General features: G+C 33.9%; 1 protein-coding gene across 4 annotated transcripts in view; it reads left to right on the top strand.

Moving 5' to 3' along the window:
- ATP2B1 (ATPase plasma membrane Ca2+ transporting 1) overlaps nucleotides 1-23,912 on the top strand; it is a 112,625-nt gene that overhangs the window by 61,972 nt on the left and 26,741 nt on the right. For 2 of the 4 annotated variants that reach the window (XM_039869016.1, XM_039869018.1), the window contains exons 4-15: nucleotides 1,759-2,013; nucleotides 2,104-2,229; nucleotides 5,260-5,400; nucleotides 7,009-7,071; nucleotides 7,895-7,933; nucleotides 8,761-8,922; nucleotides 10,390-10,604; nucleotides 12,930-13,172; nucleotides 14,530-14,771; nucleotides 17,535-17,772; nucleotides 22,685-22,864; nucleotides 23,485-23,572. In XM_039869016.1, coding sequence (XP_039724950.1) covers nucleotides 1,759-2,013; nucleotides 2,104-2,229; nucleotides 5,260-5,400; nucleotides 7,009-7,071; nucleotides 7,895-7,933; nucleotides 8,761-8,922; nucleotides 10,390-10,604; nucleotides 12,930-13,172; nucleotides 14,530-14,771; nucleotides 17,535-17,772; nucleotides 22,685-22,864; nucleotides 23,485-23,572 — 1,992 coding nt within the window. The remainder of the gene's footprint in view (nucleotides 1-1,758; nucleotides 2,014-2,103; nucleotides 2,230-5,259; nucleotides 5,401-7,008; nucleotides 7,072-7,894; nucleotides 7,934-8,760; nucleotides 8,923-10,389; nucleotides 10,605-12,929; nucleotides 13,173-14,529; nucleotides 14,772-17,534; nucleotides 17,773-22,684; nucleotides 22,865-23,484; nucleotides 23,573-23,912) is intronic. The other 2 variants (XM_039869020.1, XM_039869019.1) reach the window with 1 other exon arrangement.

The following is a 23,912-nucleotide window of genomic DNA, read 5'->3' as shown; positions in this document are numbered from 1 at the left end:
TTTAAAATAACTAAGTATTGTTAAAATAAATATGTAATTATAATTACTATGTTTAATTATTATTAATGAAGTTTTAAATGAAATAATGAAAAGAGTAGTGGTGTTTTTCATTTCATTGTATTTCTTTAATGTCTGGCTTAATTGAAGATAACTAGATTCTCATCTGCTTCTGTATCCATTGTGTTATATTAGCACATGTAATGTAGTCTTTGGAAAATTCCACTATACATTCATGAAATATGAGGCAAATTTTTTGTGAATGTTTACATCATCCCTTCCATTTCATCCTCAATTGATTTTTCTCTCATCTCTGTCTTCTCCCCCTTCACCTGTGCCACGTAGCTCTCCTAGATTAATCTTTATTTAGCACCCTGCACCTCAGATCCTCTGCTCAGTTCATGCTCACAATCCTGGAATATGCCTTAATTGTTTCTAGTGTCCTTTATTTACTCATTCTTTTATTCTGAATAATCCTTTTCCTACTTCACCTGTCCTAAGAGAACCATTGACTTTCAGAGATTTTAGCTCAACCCTCAAAAAGAAACAACTTCATATAGGAATGCAGAAGAACATATGGCTTCATGTGAATTTATAAATAACCAAAGTAAGCTGTCAAGAAACAATACATGAATATCCTTTCTATTTTGTTCTGTTTCAGTTTTCAGAATGCTGGTCACGAGCCACTGAACTGATTTTAGGCTCACAAATAGATTATAGTCCAAAGTCTAAGAGACCCTGTTCTATTATTCTTTCTTTGCCATTATTGACCTTACAGTTTTGAGAGGTTTTTTTTCCTCCCCTATCTTTTGCCAGAGAGCCTTTGCGCTGGCTTCAATCTGTCCCTGGGATGTTCTTCCCGTAAAGCTATATGGTTTGTTCTCCTTTATCATCTGGCTCCTAGCTCAAATGTCATGGATACTTCAGAGGAGCCTTCTTGTTCACCCAACCATAGTTAGCCCTTTTTCTTCATTTAATACCACACCACCATATTTTATTTTCTTTATGGCACTTAATATATCTGATACTAATTATCTGTTTTATTATCTGCATTCTTCATATATCATCTGAACTTACCAATCTGAGTATGGGTTCCCTGAGGAGACAGAGCTTGTATCTCTTATTCACTGCTGTATCCCTAGCTTCTAAAATAGTGTCTGGCACCTAGAGCAAATTATCAAGTAGTCGAATTAATAAGTAGCACTTTGCTTAACTTTTTATGTCTTGAAAGCCAACATTTGATCATACTCCAGTAAAATTGATAATAGCAAGTAAGCATGATTCATGAATAGCACTTAATACTTCTCATGTGCATTTTGTCTACCATATGTAATTGTTAATAGCATTAACCATTGGTTGAATACAAAGCATATCTTAGCTATTAATCTACCTAAGTATCTTCTCATTGAGTTTTCAACAATTCTGGGGTAGGTAGTGATATCCTAATTTGACAGAAGAAACCGAGTCTCAAAAATAAGTAACTAGCCTGAGAGTTGAGATTTAATCTTCTCCAGTGTCCTTACTCTTAAATAGTACCCTAAAGTGCCTACCTATGCTGAGGTTGAGAATCTTCAGAGGCAGGGAAGTTGAAATTGATATATTCAGCATTCTTGTCATGCTTATAGAATGCTTTTGAGTTCATCAAGGTGTTTAGAGCTGTCAGTGAAATTAACTTGTATATAGTGAAATTAACTTATTACATGTCTATTGCCTTCAATTCAGAATACTTTTTAATGAGCATTTTTCTTTCTTTCCAAATAGTTTGTGGAGAAGTTTCCGTTGGAGAGGAAGAAGGTGAAGGTGAAACAGGCTGGATTGAAGGAGCTGCGATCCTCTTGTCAGTAGTGTGTGTGGTGTTAGTAACAGCTTTCAATGACTGGAGTAAGGAAAAACAGTTTAGAGGTTTACAGAGTCGAATTGAACAAGAACAGAAGTTCACAGTCATCAGGGGTGGTCAGGTCATTCAGATACCTGTAGCTGACATTACTGTTGGAGATATTGCGCAAGTGAAATATGGTAAGTAAAAAAGAGTAATAGATGTGATACTAGATGTAGAATTATTGTAATCTTGCTTACAGTTTAGCATATTATTGCTTTTTGTTTTAGGTGATCTTCTTCCAGCTGATGGCATACTTATTCAAGGCAATGATCTTAAAATTGATGAAAGCTCATTGACTGGTGAATCTGATCATGTTAAGAAGTCTTTAGATAAGGATCCCTTACTTCTATCAGGTACGAATTTTCTTTATTACTTTTAACTCCTCCCTGCCCCCCACCACAACTGTATACACTATTGTTGACAAAAATGGTTTCCTTAAGAACCAGTATCATGAAGAAGATTCTGGATTTTATGCTGGCTTAATCCTTATAATCTTCAGAGACCTTTTTTTTTTTTTTTTTTTTTTGATAAGCTGACACACATTAGAGATCTTTGAATCCAGAGCTATATTTTATAAATCAGGAAACTGGGCCCAAAAAATCAAGACATTTGAGAGTCACTGTTAATGTTAGTGTAACAATAAAACTAAAATATCAATCGAATGATCTCTATTGAATTGTTCTATTTTTCTGTATCACATTTATACTTATGGCCTATTGAAGTATAAAACTGAAGAATGATATGTTTAAAACAAATTAATGAATTCTCTGTGGTGTTCTATAAAGGACAGAGTTTGTTTGTTTGTTTTTAGGAACTGATAAAATCCTTAAAGTTTACCTAATTCAACTCTCTCATTTAACTGAGTCTAAAACATAAACTATTTATCTAAGTTTATATAACTAATCAGCAGTAGATCCTAGAATAGCACTACATCTACTAGACAGGATTCAATTTGCACATGATTAAGACGTGTTCTGAGAATGGAGAACAGAAGGGTTTGTATGGGTGAGGGTACTGTTTGAAAAGGAGAGGAAGTGAGTTTCTATTTGGAAGGCTCTTGTAATAGCCTGACTGTGATAGCTTGACCTAAGGTTAATTGGAAATAAAATTGATGAGATGATGGGAACGATTATATGCTGCCTTCTAAGATACATTAGATTGAATTAAACTAGAGTTCGGAGGAAGGAAAAGTTTTTTTATTTGTCTTCTATTATCATTTTCAAGTGTTAACGAAATGCTTACATTTTATACATTGTAAGGAGATTCCTGCCGATTTAACTATTTAATAAATTGGCAGCTATAATTTTTCAGTTCTTCTCTGTGAATTTTATATTTCATTGGTTGAACATGGTTTCATGGAAACCAGAGTGAAACTTATGACAAAGGTCAGCTACAATCACAACTTTGGGACACATACCCAGGTTTAACAATTACCTTTTTTAAGATTTGCAAATAAACACCATTATATATAGGGCAGAAGTTTCATTTGTAAATATAGACTTAACATTTCTTCAAAAAAACCTTGAAGTTTGTATACTTTCCTTCACCACTAAGGCCATTCGTACTCTCTTTGGGTATTTCTTTATACTGATGTATTTATGATTTGTTCCAAATAGAAATATTTTGGATATATAAGTATAATGTATTTATGTATAATGTATACTTATATTACTTGTTCCTTGCCATACTTCTAAGTAACTATAGTTAATGTTAACCAAATAAAATCTATAATTGTTGTTCCAAGAAGAGGGAAGCTGTCTCATCAAACCTCATTTCCATTGACTAACTGGGCCATGGTATTTGGTGAACTGAGAGTCTCGACTTCTTGCCTTTTTGCCATGTATACCTCATGGATTTTTTATGTACATATAGCTTATTTGCATAGTGCTTAGCTCTTCAGGTTGACATCCTTTAACTGAACTTTAGTCCTTTTCTATTTTTACAGAGATGGCTCATAAGTTTATGTGTACTCAGGTTCCTAATGCACTAAGTATACCAAAAGAACTCTTTAAATTTTCCACGCTTAAGAAAAGACTGAAATAACTTGTAGAGTTCCTTATCGCAGTACTGATGGGAAAGTTTTTCTGCATTTATTTCCCTATTCCAAAAATGTACTAAAACACATGAAACGCATTTATTTTTAAATTTATTCTCATGATGCCATCTCTCATTGCTGTTCTTGGCTTCTTAAATTTAGATTTTTAAAAGCAGTTTTTCAGTTAGCCGTGTGGATATGAACAGAACAAAAACCGTTTACTTTGAGCACATTCACTGCCAACATCTGATCACCTGTGGTAAGAAAGAACAGAACATGAAAAATTGGAATCTGCCAAATGCCAAAATTGTTAAAAGAAACAAACTGTCTTTTACACATAGCACTTGCTCAGTAAATATTGTTTCATTATCCTAAATTTCATTTCTTGTTTCTCTTGCATTTTCACTGGCACAGATGCTAATATTTAGTGAAATATTCTGAATATAGATTTTTAAACCAAGAAAATTAAAGGCTTAAAAATTTCTTATTGGATAAGTTACTCAGTAATTAATAACCAAATATAAATTCTTAAGGACTGAAGTAAGTACATTTGCCCTATGATATTATTTAGCAAATAACCTTTGAGAATTGATTCGGTACATAAAATAGTGCTAGGTGCTATAGACCGTGCTCTTCAGGTTGTCGTGAACTGTGAGATCAAATAAATAAGTGATGACTGTAAAGAATACTTTATTGAGTGTTAAAAAAAGTTAAGTTTTGAAAGCTACCTAAAATTCACCAAAATATTAGAGAGGTGGGAAGCCTTTGAATGATAAAGGGTGCAGAGATGTGGATGTACAAGTTGGAGAACTATAAGCAAATTTATCAGCATTATATTGTAAGAAGATTATGTCCTCTATCCTTGATCAGAACAGAATTAAATCTTTGCCTTGCCACTTAATAGTTGTGTAACATTGGGCAAGTTTTTAGAAAATAATAAGAATAATAATGTCTGCCAACTTGCAAGATTTTTGTGAGATACAGAGTCAGAATTCAGTGTTCCCATTTCTACTCCCTAGCTTTCATTAATAGAATTTCATGTTAGAATAGTGGATGGAAAGTTCGAAAGGTTGGTTGATCTCCAGGTGAAGACTTGGGACTTAGTTCAGTGGGCAAATGGAGCCAAGTTTTTGAGCCATAAGAGGCTAATGATAAAAATCATATATCAGGAAGATTAAAATTGGTTACAGGATGAACTGGAAAGACAGAGAGACTAGCAAAGAGGCTAGTCTCCTAGTAGAGGCAGGCTAAGATGAAAGTCTGGAGTAGGTAGTACTAAAGTTTGAAATTTGGTGGTAGGAGGAAAAACCTATTCTGATTTTAACAAACAAGTTTTCTGTTGTTGTAGGTACTCATGTAATGGAAGGCTCTGGAAGAATGGTAGTTACTGCTGTGGGTATAAATTCTCAAACTGGAATTATTTTTACCTTACTTGGAGCTGGAGGTGAAGAAGAAGAAAAGAAAGATGAGAAGAAAAAAGAAAAGAAAAGTAAGCATGACAATTTGCTATAAAAAAATTGGTATTTGGAAATATGGCAACTAAATTGTAAGAACTGTTATAAAACATACATTTCTTTCGTGAGATTTGATATGAAAAGTTCTATAAAAAGTTATAATATTACCCAATATTGTACTTCCAAATGGTAGAATTGCTGGAGAGGAAGTTTTTCTTTTAGATGAAATATTTCATGAAGAGGGTTTAATGAATTTACCATGGTAAATTCATCATCTCTGAACGTTTCCATTGCCTTTATTCTGTTTATTCTCTAGTTTAAGAATCTCCCTGTAATCTGACTAGAAAAATGAATTAAACTCTCATTTCTTATTTGCTTATTTTTTTGCTGCTACTTTAGTAGTAGCTTTCTTTGTCAGCTTTATTACATTTTGGTCTCATTGAGCTTTTAATCTTTTTCTACTTTTAATCTTAATCTACTATTCACATTTCCCAGTCTGTACTTATGTAGCTGGTTTTTGGACATAAGGCCAACACTTCACTTTGACACCTATTCTGTTTTTTTGTGTGATGTTCCGGCCATTGTTAGATATCAAGATCTTTATTTTGATCTATTATTTCTGCTGTTGCTCTAAGTGATTTGTCATCAGCAAATTTCATAACCATAGTTTATCCACAGGGATCTTATAGGAAACTCCATCATACATAGAGAAGCAACTCAAAATCACTTAGTTGAGAAGCATGGTACTTAAAAAAAAAAGTCCTCCTTACCCTGTTTCTAAGTATTTACTATATCATCCTTTTCATCCACTCAGGATCACTCCTCCAGAGTTTTTTCTCTTCAAGTTGACAGCAGTGTATTATGGTATAGCCATTTAGATTTATTTGATTTTACTTAAAATAGTAAGCCCATATTTCTCTCACATACATAAGTATTTTGCGATCTTCTGAAATAAATGCCTTGCTAAAATCTTGGTTTGCTATAGCAGTGTTTTTAATATTGGGGTGTTTTGTTTTGTTCTTTGGGTTATGTCTTTAGCTGTGAAATCTTTATTTCAAACAAAAACGTGTTTGCAAAGTTCTGGCCAAAAGTGAGGGCAGCAAGCTCTACATTCTGGGTTTTCCCTGTCCCACTCCTCACCACAGCCCCCGTGTGCTTCCTTAGGTTCTTAAGGCAGAATGGAAGACAATTTGAAAAGCAGTAGTAATGGTACCATTTATTGAAAGCTTATATTCGTTAACTTATTAATCTTCACCACCATAAGACATAAAGACTATTACTACTCTTTTTGATGAGTAAACTGAGGCTTACAGAAGTTATATAACTTAATCCAGGTCAAAGGTCTGTTAAGTGACAAATCACACTCACATAACTGGCTCAAGAGTCTGTACCCTTAACCAATCATACACTGTGCCACATCCTAATTTATAGGAGTATATAGTGAGCGGATGGACCCTGTTAAAGGGAAGTTTGTGTCATGTGTTTATTCTTATTGACCCCACACTCTTCCAGTAAGCACCCTATTTCTTAATACTTCATACCCCTGTTTTTACTAATCCAGTCAACATATTCTCAGGAATTAACATCTAACTGATTGTCTACCATTTTTGTTTCTTTGTTTTTTTTGTTTTGTTTTTTTGTAGAACGGGAGATCATTTTTCCGTCTGTGAACTTCCAGCCCTCTCCTCAGTCAAAAGCAGTCCAGGGTAGGGTGATCTGTCTCATTTCCCCTGGTTGCCTGGAATGTGGCTCTCTGGTCTCTCTCCAAACTTGAGCTCATTGAAAGTAGCTAGGTAGTCTCTTCTCATCTCCTCATTGATCTTGAGCCTCTGTTCTTGCTTAACCGTATTTGTTCCATGTTTTCCAATTTGAAGATAACCCTCCCTGATAGAGAAGTTGGAGGGAAAAAAGGCTGAATGGATCTGCTTCCTCTTTGTCATTTCTAATATTATCCTGCCTATTCCTAATAGACCCATTCCTTCCTTAATGATTTATTGATTCAGACATTCTCATCTTTCTCTTTTCTCTGAATTTAAGCCAATTATTGGAATCATCTCAGCTGGTAGTCTTACTGGCTAATTCTGCACATTCATATTCTAGTTTTACTTACTTGCTTCCCCTATCTTTTATATATACTATTTTTGTTCTCATTCCCATCAAAGCTCTCCTACCTATTGTGTTTCTGTGATATTCCTCCCTCCCTGCCTACCCCTGCCCTTTTCCACTTTCTTAGGATTATATTTGTATTTAGTTTGAAAACCTCTTGTACTATATTTGGGTTTATTACAGTATAAAAAAGAGTAAAGTCTTATGGAGAAATCAAACAATTATAGAGACCAAAATTATTTTGTAGTGTTCCACTATGATTAAGACGGAGGGAGTGATGATTTCTAATCTGTACACACGAGCACACATAACCATTGTGTCATAATGCTGTTATAGAAATGTGAACTGAACTACCTTTACATAATTTAGTATGGATATATTCATTTCTTTGGGAAAGCTTTAATTCCCATTTTGTTCCTACAGATAAGAAACAAGATGGAGCTATTGAGAATCGCAACAAAGGTAAATTCAGGACGAAGAAAGTACAGTTAACTCCTTTTCATTTTATCCCAAAGTATATCTAGTATATACTGTCATCATCCAAAAGTGTAAGATACATGTAGCAAGGAAAATCAACAATGAATATTAACTTAGGTTAACCTCTTTTCTTGTCATTGCCTTAGTCATGCTGCCTTATAGTGTTTATAAGTTTGTATAATAATAATATAGTGTTAATTGTGATTTGTTAATAGTGTTAATAAGTTTGTGTAATAATAATATAGTGTTAATTGTGATTTGTGGTAGTAAGTGTAGAAAAATCCAGATGCAAGTAACTTTCAACTTAAACATTTTAGGTATTTTAACATTGGTTATTATATAATTGCTAGCCGAAAGGCATGAGAAACCATATATAACATAAATGTTTTTTGCATCTATTTGTACATACGTACATTTCTCTATACATAAGGTTGTACATAATATTCTATATTATGATCATAAATTATATGGAAGAGATTTATGGTGTTTGGAATGTCTTATTACCTAACACAGCACAGGAGGAGAGAAATGATATGGTATTAGTTCTTGGTTTAGGGACCTCGTATTTCTTCCTATGCCTCATCTTTATTATGTAGCACAGCATTCTCAAATCTGATACAAAGTTTCACAACCAAGTGTCACTATTGTCTTATTTTCTCTGGATAGAAATACACAGGTGCACATACAAAGCTGAATGTTTAGACCTTTTCTAGTTCTAAAAGAAACTGATTTTTATCAAAAATTGCTTCAAAATGTCAGTAGTTATGAGTGCCTTTAAAATGTAGTGAAGTTATATTTACTCTTAAATGTAGCAAAAGCCCAAGATGGTGCAGCCATGGAAATGCAGCCTTTGAAGAGTGAAGAAGGTGGAGATGGTGATGAAAAAGACAAAAAGAAAGCAAATTTGCCAAAAAAGGAAAAATCCGTTTTACAAGGGAAACTTACAAAGCTGGCTGTTCAGATTGGCAAAGCGGGTATGATATATAAAGGAAAATGAGGTGTTTCATTCTGAAATACTCTAATTTCTGCTTAAAAATTGTCTTCTGACAAACACATTTAAGACTAGAAATTGTTGCTTTGTGAGCGGAAAGGGAGTTAAAAATATTTTCACTTTTATCCATGACGTACCATGCCTTTTGAGTTATTGCAGATGCTCATATTATTGCAGCTTAAAAGTTGTCGTTCCCCCTTTGCATAGAGGGAAGCTTCCTCTGTCATCTAGCTGATAAGCAGTTAGGTTAGTGGCCATGTCTGCCCAGTTCACAAACCCATGCTCTCATTTCTGAATTTCTGGGAGAAATACAGAGAGGGCTAGTTGTGAGGTTATTCCATACAGATTACCAACTGCATTTTAATAAAAAGAAATTTCACCACACATTTTGTTCATCCTTTTTATGAAGAATTTAGGTATGTGTTTTCTCAAGGTATAGTTTAGTAAAATAGATTAGTTAGAACCATACTGATGTTAGAGGCTGAAATTACCAAAGTGTTGCCATTACCTGTTGAGAGAACCACTCTTAAAATAAAAATGAAAGGAAAGCTCTTAAATAAAAACAGAGCATGCCCTCTAGCAGTACCATCTTTGTGAAAGAACACTAATGCCTAAATCAGCATATATTATTAAAATCACGTACATTGCATCATTCTATAACTTCCTAGGTATATATTGGAAAAAGTTAAGTTTTTGCTTCTGTCCTCAAGAAGCTTATTATCTAATAGCAAATACTTGCTTTTTTGTAATATGTAGCCACATGGTAATACTGACTATAGTGTTGAGGAAAAGGGCGGATTTAAGATAGTAACAGTATTTAGTAGGCATTGGATTGGATTATTAGACCTAGGTATATGGACTTGCTTTATTTTTTAATACTCATTTATAAGGGGCTAAATTACCCACAGATGTTTTGTAATGCATGGTTAACCCTTGGTTTTCTAAGTTAATGGAGCAGTAATGATAGAGTAAAAAAATTAAGAAGTAATTCAGATAATTTATGTTTTTTTAAAATAAAAAACACAGTTGAATATTTAATTTCACTTCTCCCCATTGATCATATTCTTATTGGATTCTCTTTCAGCCACAGGCAAGTTGCCAGCCTGTAAAGCACCAACTTATGCTAAGCATTTGTTATTTCCTTGTCATTACCTATTTTGTCTCAGCTTTAGTAGAAGACTAGAGATACATTTAAGTCTAGGAAAGAATCATAAATGCTTTCTCCCCAGTTTTCCTGGGGATAGGGCTATACTTGGAAGTAGAAATTAAACATGACAGTGTCAGGTGATGAGTTTAGGTGCAAAAAAGGAAGTTAACAGTTTCTCAGAGAAATTAAAATAAATAGTACCAAACCAGTTATAATTTTTCTAGTGGCCAGTATATAACTGACAATGGGTAGTATCTAGAATATTTAAATAATTACATTTTTCTTCTTTTTATATATTAAAAGGTTTGTTGATGTCTGCCATCACAGTTATCATTCTAGTATTATATTTTGTAATTGATACATTCTGGGTTCAGAAGAGGCCATGGCTTGCTGAGTGCACACCTATTTACATACAATATTTTGTGAAGTTCTTCATTATTGGAGTTACAGTTTTAGTGGTAGCTGTGCCGGAAGGTCTTCCACTTGCAGTCACTATTTCTCTGGCTTATTCAGTCAAGGTAAGTGGAAATGGTTAGGCGGATGCCTCAGCTGTTGTAGAAAATGCATGTCTGATTACTCTTGTTTCTGATTCCGAAAGTAAAGAGAATTCCATAAATTTACACTGTTTTCTTTAGAAATGCTGTCATTGATTCCCTCCCCTACCCCAGTTGAAGAGCCCTGTACATAGAGACCTATATATTCCTTGGAGAACAGCCTTGGTGCAAAACTTATTAGCACAGCTCTGCTAGGCAAACTTCTGGCTTAATTTTCATCGTATGATAGTTACGTTGTCAAGTTATGTCCCCTCCTTTTTCCCATCTGTAAGATTAAAATAAGATTGCCATTTACCTGTGGTATAAGAACAATGAGAGGGTTCACTCAAGTCCAACCTTCTCAGTCCTCTTTGTTTCCACTCTTCTGCCCCTGTTACTCTGTAGTCTATTCCTTGTGTAAAACACCAGTAGCTTTTCATGACACTAAGAGTAAAATCCCAGTTCCTTGTCAAGGCCTGCAGGGCCTTGCCCAGTCTGGCCCTTGCTTACTTCTTGGTGCTAATCTCCTACCTCTTTCTCCCACTGGTTCAGCCTCACCAGTCTTCTTGCTGTTTTCAAATATCCCAGTCACATATGACCACTATTTACAGTAGCTCATTCCATCTTGTTTTTCAAGTAGAATACTTAAAAATGAACTTCGATGACTTTGCTAACTTCTGTTTATCTGAAGTGATAATCTGTTGAAGATTATTAATTTATTTTTATCGATTTTATATCTTGTGTGGAAAAGATGAATTTGATTTAAAAAGGCTTAATTTGGACTGTTTTGATCTTTCTTTCAAAATGGCTTCGCAAGTAAAATTATACTTAATGGAAGAATGTTGCTCTTGTCAATTTTCTAATGTTAATTAGCAGTTCTCCTTAAGTAACGTAGCTGACATTGAGTGGTATAAAGTAATTATTCATAGTTTCTGCTCTAGCACTCTTTTCTCCAGTATCCCCAAGTATTTTACAGCAGACCTGTCATGATATTTTTTGATTACTGTTTATTTTTTTCAGGCATTTTACATCTTTTGTTTCAAAAATGGTTGGTGAATGTATCAAAATGATGAAATACAATATAATTATATATTTGTCCTTTTTTGATGTTTTAAGATAATTATAGATAATTGAGATACACATATTTTAGACACATTGAGCAGTCATTTTACCAATGTTGCCATTAGTTCACTTCGAATAGTCATGAATGATATTAATTCTTCAGTTGATCAGAAAGATAGGCAGGATCGATTTATTTTCCTTTAATAAAAAGTGAGAGCATTTTAACTACTGTTCTTTAAGTGTTTATTAAATGTTTAGCCCGAATGTTACCAGCTACTGTTATTAACACTGAGATCCTATTAGTGCTTTGCAAAATTGAACACATTTTTTTTGACTGCAGAACTTTATTCTTTTCATCTTTAATAGTAATTCAAATCACAAGTAATTTGGGGAGTATACATCTTTCTTCCCTACATTTATTTCTTCAAGGAACCGGTTTTTTGCAGTATCTTGCATATTAGTAGTCAAAGAACACAGTTTGTAAACTAACTCTGTGTGGATCTTAATTCATTCTACGTATGCTTTGGGAATTAATTACCAAGCATTTTAACTTAAATGCCTTTGGGGGCTACTGTGAAACTCTTGATTTTTTAGAAACTTTTTTTTTTCTTGTAAATAAGAGTAAGAGGTGATTCAAATGATGAAAATATCCAAGTGTACCAGCATATGGAAAAGATAAGAAGGACCTGGACACATCCTGGTTTTGATATGTTAACTCAGCCTATCAAAGTCAAAAAAAAAAAAAGAAAAGAGAATCAGGCCCACAAGCTCAATATATTTTAGTTGATACAAGCTACTTTTTTCTTGGTAATTGATACAAGAATTTTTTGTTTTCCACTTTATAAGGAGACTTAATTCTTAAAGGTGCTACACTCTTACACTGCTATTAAGTACCTCTATACTTAGAGTACAGATTGTCATTGCTCTTGTAATGTGAGGACACTTTGCAGAAGCTTTTGAAGGCATAGAATCAATGTGATAATGCATATGGGTGCAGGTATCTGTATTCCTTTACTAGATTATGTTATTTAGTGGTAAAGTTATTGAAATCACAGAAAACTAGTACTCTCTTTAGCTTATTTGAATAGGTCAAATATACTAAAATTCTTCCTATATTGTTTCTTTATACTGTGTATCTGTATACAGCAGGGAGTTTTAGTTCTGATTTTAAAGCAGTTTATATAATTTTAATGTAATGAAGTGACTGGTTTTATATGTAGATTAACTAGATTTTTTTCGTCACTATAGAAAATGATGAAAGATAATAACTTAGTAAGGCATCTGGATGCTTGTGAAACCATGGGAAATGCTACAGCCATTTGTTCAGATAAAACAGGAACGTTGACAATGAACAGAATGACAGTTGTTCAAGCTTACATAAATGAAAAGCATTATAAAAAGATCCCTGAACCAGAAGCTATTCCACCAAATATCTTGTCCTATCTTGTAACAGGAATTTCTGTGAATTGTGCTTATACATCAAAAATACTGGTAAGGATTTCTTTAATTATTTATTTATGAAAATTATTTTTTTTAATTTGTAATGATTAGACTATATGTAACTTTTTAGACCTACCATTACTGTACATAAATTGAAGAACTGAATTGTGTTGTTTTTAAAAGGCATATATTCATATAATGCATATGTTTCTTTGACAAAATGTGTTAAGATTAAGATCTGTTGCTCAATGTATACATTCTGTTTATATTTTTCTCCTCCCATTTTTTAAATTTCCTCTACTTAGAAACTCGCAAGCCTTATAACCAGAACCAATTCTTAATTTTAAATTTTTATTAAGCTCATTTTGTGAAAGACCAGGCTATCTTACTTTTGTAGACCAAAAAAAAATGATTTTTGTAGAAAGTCAACTCACTCTTCTAAAAAAATTTTGAAGCCAGATTTCAACTTAAAATACTGTTTTATATGTGCTTACTGTATATTCTTCTGGCTTTCCAGTAGATCCTACCTATAAGATGAGATCCTTAGACTTTCTAGAGTTAACCCAATCAAATAATTCCAGACACATACTACCTTAGAATTAAATATTTTCAACTTTGCAAGTTTTAAAACTCTTAGTTATAACATGAAGCATGAAATTGTTTCACTTGCTATGTGTTCTAGTGATTTATGGATGCATGAACAAAATTAATATTGCAGGTTATTTACTGAAAATATGCATGAGTTGGATTATTGGACTGGAATGTTATGCGATCTTGGTTCTAGATCTAGCTTTGCCTTTTATTAGCTGAAAGTCTGAGCTTTACTTTCTTCAACTGTTAAATAAAGATTGTCACATCTGCCCTTAATCCTGTTGTGATGATATGAGGTGATACTTGTGAAAATACTATGAAAAAACTTTTACATATATTTAAGGCAACAGTGCTTTATTTTAATGCATATACTTTTAAGTCATAACAATTTGTAAAGTAGATTTAACTTTGAATTATTTAATATAAATGTTCAGTGGAACAGGAAGAGAAAAGGAAAGAGATTAAAATTTATTACGTCCCACTATGTGTCAGGAACCAATTTTAAACTTTACATGTCTTATTTTATTCTTGGGTCATAAGTGCTCCCGTTTTTCAGATGCTGAAGGCAAGGACCACAGCAGTTAGGTAACTTACTGAAAGTACAGAGCTAGTAACTGGCAGGGCTGAAATTGGAATCCATGTCATTCTCATTCCAGAGTGCCTTTCTACCTCACCTTTCAGTGTCCCTCTGAAATGCCGACGTTAGTAGAAGTTTCCTATATAATTTTGTTTTAGAATGTCGCATTCTGTTTTACACTATAAATTAAACGGTCATTGAAAAACAAGATACTGGGTTCTAAACCTTTTTCTCTTCTAGCCACCAGAGAAAGAGGGTGGATTACCTCGTCATGTTGGTAATAAAACTGAATGTGCCTTGTTGGGATTTCTTTTGGACTTAAAACGGGATTATCAGGATGTTAGAAATGAAATACCGGAAGAAGCACTGTACAAAGTCTACACCTTCAATTCTGTTAGGAAGTCCATGAGTACGGTCCTGAAAAATTCAGATGGAAGCTATCGAATATTCAGCAAGGGTGCATCTGAAATAATTCTGAAAAAGTAAGAGTAAAATGCTTAGCTAAATTGCTAACTATTAATTGCTTTATGAAATACTCACTATATTGTTGCTATTTTCTTTTTTTGTAAGCATCAGGCATTTGATGTATATTTTACTTAAAGCTTTTTAGTATATTTTAATGGTATCTAGATATTTGCCCGTGGTATTCTGCCATCTTCATACATCAGTTTCTTTCATTTCTTAGTATTTTGCTATAGGGAAAATGAGCACATTACATTCAATCTGGTAGATTTAATAAAGTAAACCTTGATATTTGTTTTTAGCCATGTTGATTTCATTGTTATGTAGGATCATGAAAAATAAGCCTCTTGTGAAGAAAAACTGAAGTTTATATCTTCAACGCTGCATTGTAGACAGTAGACTCAAAAATGTGATGAATGAATTATAGGTTAGTTTTTAAGATAGCAAAGCATTAAAACTAGATCTTGAGAATTTTCCTTCTATATCAGAGTGAAGTTTTATCATATTTATGCTGCTGCAATGTTATATTTAAATATCTCCCATCATTTTGAATGGTAATCTTTTTTATTGTCCTTGTACAGGCCAATAGCTTCAATTTTTTTAAGCATTTACTTTATTTTACCAGTAGCTTCAATTTTGACACTACATGTTTATCTATAATTTCCCTAATGTTAATATGCTATTACAGGTGTTGAAATTATTTTGGTTTCTTTAATTAGAGAAGCAGAAGACTTTAAAAAAGAAATTTAAGAGCAATTTTGGAAATATAGAACTCATTTGAAATCGAAACATTTAAAATATTTCTACTTTTAAGTTGCTTTTATATGGACTATAATGAAATGTTATCTAAATGAATACTTGACAGATTATGGTCTAATAGGCTTAAGAGGTAACTATAAAATTAATGAAAAGGCAACATATGAGAAATGGGTAAAGTTTTAGGATATAAGATTGCGGCATTTAAGATAGGTTTTGGTATGAAGTAAGTTCATCAAGGTGGAAAGAAGTCACATCAGAGAAAAGAAGGTAGGATATGCAGGCCATAGTTGGAGAATCACTAGTAGTATATTTCAGCTAACAAGACATGGGCTTTTGTGTCACATAGGCCACATAGAGCTTTGTAAGCTTGGTTATTTGATTTCAGTGTAAAGGGTTAGAAATTTTGCATCCATGGCTTACAGGGGAGATACTTTAAATCAAGAACCAATCAGGCTTTGACTCTTCTTTTGCAACTAACTAACTTTGGGATTTTAGGGAGCTTCTCTTAGCTTCCATTTTTCTCCACTGAAAAAGAAAGTGATAATCACCAATTCTGTCACAGTGAAATAAAATAATGCCTGTAAAATATATAGACTGGAATCTGATATATAGTAAGTATATGTGTGTGTGTGTGTGTGTATATATATAGGCTGAGCCTTTAAAATTTAGTAAGCCAGAGAACATGACGGAAGTATGTTTTTATCAAGTAATGGAATGATCAAAGCTGGGTCTGAAGATAATTCTTGCATCAGGGAATAAGGTGGGTTAAAGGAAAAAGGATGGACTGGAAACAGATATTAGTTAAAAGGCTTTGGCTCGATGTGAGAGCCAGAAAAAGGCAGTAGTAGCAGAGGGAGGAAGAGAAAGGAGAGGCACCATTCAGAAGACTGTTGAGAAGACAAATATATAGGACTTAGGAGCTAATATTATATGGATGATGAGAAAGTAAGTATTTGGGTGAGATTTTAGATTTATTGAGAAAGTAAGGTGAGATTTTAGATTTATAGCAGGTCTTCGAATAACATTTCATTCAAAGTCGTTATAATGTTGATGAGATGCCATGGGAACTTAGCTCCTGTTTATATCAGTTAACCCATGGTTAAATTGATTTCATTATACGTTGTTTCACTTAAAGTTGCAGAACCTATCAATGACATTAAATGGACTTACTACCGTACATCGAAATTATTGGGATAATGTTCATTAGATGGGCAGTGAGAGGACAGCTTTTAGTCTTACACATGGTAAATTTAAGGTACCGGTATAACTTTTGAGTGGAACTCTTCAGCAGTGATGGAAAGCTTTGGAAAACAGTAAAAACAGAAAATGTGGACTTGGCAGTCACCTGCCTAGAAGCAGGAGGAGGTGGCATCACCAAGAGAGAGGAACATAGGTTAAATGAAAAATAAACTTTAGAGAAGTCTACAATGTAATTTTTGTATACCACATAATTAAAAGGTTGTGGTTAGTGTCACTGACAGTAAAACTATTTTGGCATTATCTCTCTCATTCTAATAGAATGCTTATTTTAACAATAAGTTATTTTTTTTTCTTTCATGGTTAAAACAGTATAGGTGATGAAACAACGTCTCAGGTAAGGGGTTGATTGAACTTGGCTTTTTACTTTAAAAGAAGAAAATATTTGTGAATTTTGTATTGATTAAAATTAATGTCTTAACTCTGTACCAGAATGGATAGGTGTGTGTAGTTTATTCTCCTCTGACTCTATGGGTTCTCTATGAAAACGTAAAAGCTGTGCATTTCTAAAACGAAGGTTTAGAGAATATCTAGAGTAACTGATAAAATGGAAAACTATCAAATGAGAACCATAAAATTAGAACTGTCTTTTGTAAAGAGGAAAATGAAAAGTAAATATGATTTAAGTCTGTAAAAATACAACATATATAGTTCTCTAAATTCCAGATATCAGATCCCATGATTTCTATCCCTTCCAGTTCATTTAAATGGTATTAACCATTTATTTTTGTTAATTATTGATGTTTGGATTCAACATTTCCTTTTAGGTGTTTCAAAATCTTGAGTGCTAATGGTGAGGCAAAAGTGTTCAGACCAAGGGACCGTGATGATATTGTAAAAACTGTGATTGAACCGATGGCATCAGAAGGCTTGAGAACCATATGTCTTGCATTCAGAGATTTCCCAGCAGGAGAACCAGAACCAGAGTGGGATAATGAAAATGATATTGTCACCGGCCTTACATGCATTGCTGTTGTGGGGATTGAAGATCCTGTGAGACCTGAGGTGGTGAAATATTCTGTGTTCTGCATGTGCAGAATCTTAACTGTAGAGGATCTAGGCACTAATTGTAACAACTTTTCTAGTAAAATTCTTGGTGCTTGTAATTTTATTTTTTTTTCCTCTGTGAACCGGATAAGTGAAATAATAGTGCTTATGATGCAATACTACTTATTTATAGTTTTTAATTAGGCAGCTTCTCTTGAGAGCCTATGTGTTTATACCACCATAACCTAGCACAGTGCCTTAAACTGAGTAGCTTTTTCAATTGGTATTTATATTAAATTAAATAATAGATGCCACTAAGTTATTTGTTTTCATAGTCTCAAGACCAACACTGTCCAGTTGAACACTCCATGATGATAGAAATGTTCTATATATTGTTCAGTACAGTAGCCACTGGCCACATGACTACTGAATTCTCTGAGTATGACTAGTACAATTACAAAACTGAATTTTTGATTTGATTTGATTTAAATTTAAACATTTCACTACCATATCAGATAGCATGCAACTCTAGACTTTACTTTTCCTCTTTATATCATTTTTTTTAAAGCTTATTGAGCAACTACTGTGTGCCAGGCACTATACTAGGGTATATTAGAGACATTAAGATTTTTGAGATCTGATCTCTGGCCTTAAAGAAGTCACTGTCCTGGGTGGGGATGGTCAAACATATAATGATCATTATAACCCAGGATGTTAGTACATCATTAGATATATAGAGAGCATGTTATATGAATATAGAACATGAACCCTCAACCTAGCCTAAAGTAATACCATCTTTTTATTGAGGTCTTATTGGGTGCCAGATATTGTGCCGGGTACTTCACATGTATTATTTATTTTAATGTTTGCCTCTACGAATTATGAATATTATTACTTTCCTTTGAGAGATGGAAAAAAAGTTGAGATTGTAGAGGTGAGTTCTAGATCATAAAGCTAGTTTGTTCAAATCCTGGCTCTGTCTAAAACACATGTGCTATATTAACCACTGGAGTGGTCAAATAAAACTTCCTAGAGGTTAATTACCTGATCTGAGTCTTAAAGGATGAGGAGGTATTAGCTAAACCAAGAGAGAGAGCGGTAAGCACATTCCGAAGAAAGAAGCAATTTGAGTAAAAGCACAAAGGTGAAAACAGCTCTTGTTCACTGACTGTCATCTGATTAATTCAACACCCAGTGTGTAGTACCAAGAACTCTTAGGAACTGGAAATACTACAGTTAAAGAAAAATAGTCATGAAATTTATATTCTAGAGAAGTAAGACAACCAGACAAAATTATAGATACATGGACAGTATGCTAAGTAAAAATACATTCTATGAGGAAAAAGACTTGGTCCCTGCCCTCAGAGGCCTTATATTCTGTATGGCATGGTGGTAGGGCTGGGTGGAGGGTGGGGGGGTGGGGTGGTTTGGCAAGATGACATCAGATAAGTACAGATGTGGTAAAAACTATAAAGGATATGCACAGGGCAATAAAATTAAGATAATTGAGAGACCACACTAAGAATCTCTGAGGATATGATACTAGCTGCAATCTAATGGCTAAAAGTGATCCAGCCATATAAATAGCTGCAAGAAAAGTATTCCAGGCAAATGGAACAAAATATGCAGGGGCCTGGAGGTGAGGAAGTATTTATATATTTCAGAGATGGAAAGGAAGCCAGTCTGGTGAGAAGTGTGAACAAGAAGAGGCAGATAAGATTATCTTTGGCCATACTAGGCAGTAGGCACTCTGGATTGTATCCTAAAACTAAAGACATCCAGGCTAGATAGTGACATGATTTGTATTGTTAAAATACTATTTTGGGTACTATGTAAGAAATAAAATAGAGGAATAGAAGCAGGGAAGCCAGTAAGATTATTGCAGTAATCTCAGGCAAGAGATGATCATGGCTTAGAACTACAATTGTGGCAGGGAAGATAGAAAGGGATGATTTCAAAGTAAATAGAGGTAGAATGAATTAGGAATGACTAGGTTGAGTTTGGATACCCATTTTTTAACATTGTTGGTGTGTCTGAAACACTCAAATGTATATCAAGTTAGGCATTGGGACAGCGGAGCCTGGAAGTGGTCTAGGCTGAAGCATTCATTTGAAGCTAATGGAGATCTCCTGAGGGGAGTATATAGCTAACGAGAGTTTAATACTGTGATATCTCCACAAATCTAGAAGAGGGGAAGTCAGTGTCTAACTTGCATACTGGGTAGATCGTAGTTGTTATCACCACTGTAATAAGAGAATCAGAAGAAGCAGCATATTTAGAGATCAAGATATATTCAGTTTGGAGTTTTGGAGTTTCAGATGCTTATGAAACATCCAAGTGGACCATTTTTGCCAACTATTGGTTAGAGGAAAACCTTTCGAAGTTTTATTACACATTAGCTTACAGCTTAAGTCTTATCTAAATATAATATTAAATCAAGATGTCTAGAAGTTTTGTCCTTTGGAAAGTATTGCTATTGTGTTCTTGGCATTGAGGTTGATGGAGAGTTTTTTCTTATTTTTAAACATGTAAGTGACACTTAATTTTTTCAGTATCACAAAATGAGATGGGTATTTTTTTACTAAAGTAAAACTGTAATATGAAACAGCTTTCTCTGAGCATTCTGTACTATGAAGTTCTGATGTAGAGAATTTAGATTAATTAGATACCTAGAACAAATCCAGCTTTATTTCATGTACATAGGTACTTGAACAAGGTACTTCTCTTCCGTTTCTTATCTGTGAAGTGGAGGTAGTTTGTGAGTTTTAAGTGGAAGTATTTACGTGGTGGTTAGTGAGCAGTTTAATAAGTGTTAGTTTGTTTTTTTCTTAAATATTATTTGCCACATAATTTTAACCTGAGACCAGTTTCTTCCTCTTATTCATTGTTCTCCTATTCCAAATGATCTCAGGACACCACCTGATCAGTGAGTGCTTAGATGGACAAGTTTTGGTTATATTTTATCTCAAATAAAATATCAGGATATATATTACATTTATACAGTGTTTTCAAAATCATATTCTGATTTTTTTTTTTTTTAATAATACTCTGGGAGGCTCCGTTCTTTCATTCAGCTCTATGTCACCATCATCTAGCATAGTGCCTGGCATTCATTGTTAGTTTAAGTGAATGCATATGATGTTTCTCCCCAATGAATTGAATGACTAAGAGTTCACTGGATAGAGGGATATATTTTTACATTGTAAAACTTATAATTTATAGATACATATTTATGTATGTTGCCAGTAATTAAATTGCACACATGTTCTAAGACACAGTGATATCCATAGTACCCTGTCTGGATGATGCTTGTCCTTGGAAAATGCCTAAGGGTGACTATTTTCCCAAAGATACTTAATTCAGTAGTTCAGCAAATACTGAGCTCCACTTACATTTGTTAAATGAATAAAAGGCTTTGTGCCAGGCATTGGTGATGCAGACATAGGAGGTCAGGGTTCTACTCTCAAGAAGCTCATTGATTTACTAGAAACTCAGGTAAATGAATAACTATAATATGATGTATGAGCTATAATAGAGATATGTGTAGAAAATGAGGCACAGTTCTTTTTAGGTAGGCCATGAAAGCACCCAGAGACGTTACACTTAAACTGTATTTACAGTAGAAGTCACAGACAGCTTATAGGTCAGATTTAGCCTTCAGTGACATTATCTTTGTGTGTGTGTGTGTGTTTGTGTGTGTGTTTAAAACATTAAATATTAAGAGAGTACACACAAATCTGGGTTTATGCTTTCTCTTAAAATTGTAGGTTCTGTCAACATTGGGCACTCATTCTTCCATGGTAAAAATAGTCATGAACTAAGTAGCTCTTTCATTAGTAATTCATCTAGGGTTTGTCACTTTCAGCCTGTTTTCTTCTTTTATGTTACCTGCGTGGCCCTGTAAGCATTTTCTTTTGCAACCTCTGCTCTTATAGGATCAGTATAGGTTTTCTGGTTAGAGAAGAGCAGGAAAGGATTTTCTAGGCAAAGGGAACTACAGAAACAGGCGCAAAAATAATATGTAGATTATTCATCTATCAAGTTTTATATAGTAGAGAAATTTTTTAGGTAAATCTAGAAAACTATTCTGAGGCTCCAGTGTAATCTCTGTTATAGTAAGGACTTTGTGATTTACAGTGTAACAGTTGGGCGATCATCATGTATTTTTAAGAAAGTGTATTAGAAAAAGAATTCTCCTGTCAAATATGTGAGATATTTCAAAGGAGTAACAAACATAAAGACAGGGATAGGAATTAAAAAGCTGTTGCACTAGCTTAGTTGACAAACAGTGGAGACACGGGAAGGTTTGAGGTAAAATCTAAAGCCCGTCAGGATGTATAAGGTAAGGGAGATGGAAGAGGCAAGATGACCCTTAGGTTCCTGTTAGATAAGTAGTTTTAGAAAACATGGTCTCCATTTTGGGCCCCCAAATTCTGATGCCCACTTTTCTCATGGAACTGTAAATCCAGCTCTCTCAGTGATATGGAGAAAAGATGTAGATTTGAAAGTTATCAGCACACAGATGGTAGTCAAAGGTATGAAAGTAGGTGAACCACCCATAACCCTAAGGAATACCAACATTTACTCTGGTGTTCTATGGGCAGTAAAACCAGAAAGGTAGAAAGCCAGCCAGGGAAGAATTGTGTAATGGTTGATGGGGAAGGTGGGGGTGGGCTTTGAAAAAATAATGCAAACAAATTAAGTTCCATGACAGCCGAAAATGAAGCCTGAACTAGGACTGTGGCAGTGGAAGAGGAAAGAAGAGGTTATTGGGAATAATTCAAGAAATATTGAATATTGAGAATGAATTAAAGTTATTATGCGTGAGACTATAAAGTAATGCATATTCAGTGAGATTTTTTTTCCTTCTGGAAATACTAATTTTCTTTCATAATACGGATTTTTTTTTTTTTCCCCCCATGTAAACCAGGTACCAGATGCAATAAAGAAATGTCAGCGGGCTGGAATTACTGTGCGGATGGTCACTGGTGATAACATTAATACTGCTCGGGCTATTGCTACCAAATGTGGTATTTTACATCCTGGGGAAGATTTCCTGTGCCTTGAAGGTAAAGATTTCAACAGGAGAATACGAAATGAAAAAGGAGAGGTAAGGGTTTTTTATTTTTTAAGTGATATATTTTTAATATATTAGAAATTTCATTCAACAAATATATATTGAATATTCACTGTGCATTAGGCATCACATATGAATAAATGCAGCCCACACTTCAAGAAGCAAAACACTAGTATTTTAGAAAATAAAAGATACAAGTGATAAATTTGTGAGCACTTATTTTTAAGTTTAGGCCAGTTTCAGAAGTATAGTATATATAAGCAGGTGATGAGAGATGAGTTTGGAAAGGTTGATATGAAGCATATTTTAGGGGACCTCAAACTCTGAGCTTTTTATGCTAAGTTAAGGAGCTTCCATTTTTCATAGGCTCTGATCTTATAAAGATACATAATGTAGTGGTTCCCAAACCTGAGTATGCATCAGGGTTACTCGAAGAGCTTTTTAAAACATAGGTAGGCCCCACCCCAGAGTATTTAATAAGATCAACGTGGAGCCTTGCTCAAGATTTGCATTTCTAACAAGTTCGCAGGAATTGCTAATGCTGCTGATCTGTTAACTACACTTTTGAGAACCACTGATACTTTCGCGAGATAACTAATTTAGAATTATGAAACTTGGTTTGGGCACATTTTAACTTTGACAAAAATTTATAGATTGAGCAAGAGCGGATAGACAAGATTTGGCCAAAGCTTCGAGTACTTGCAAGATCATCTCCTACTGACAAACATACACTGGTTAAAGGTTAGTAAATTTTATAATTATTTCACAGTTTCTTAATACAGAAATATGTTCTGCTTCCTAAAATAGTAATAGATACTGAATGTTAGATTAAGCCATGGATATCATCTTTTACAGTAAAATTAAATACATTTTCTTTTGATACCTTGGATGAATATGTTAATCTTCAGTGGTTAAAACAGGATATTGTTCCTACTGTAACTTTAGTTTTCTGGAGTTGGTCCTTACCCAACATTTCAGCAGTGTTCATTCCTCTGTTTAATTATTTATTTTTAACCTTGAGTCTGTAAAACTGACTTGTCAGGTTATACTGCAGAATCACCTTATTAATTAAAGGGAATTT

This window comes from Pteropus medius, unplaced genomic scaffold, assembly GCF_902729225.1.
Source record: "Pteropus medius unplaced genomic scaffold, Ma_sr-lr_union100, whole genome shotgun sequence".
In the NCBI taxonomy this organism is placed as follows: Eukaryota; Metazoa; Chordata; class Mammalia; order Chiroptera; family Pteropodidae; genus Pteropus; species Pteropus medius.
Note: the sequence above shows the minus strand (reverse complement) of the source record. Positions and strands in the feature narration are given on the sequence as shown.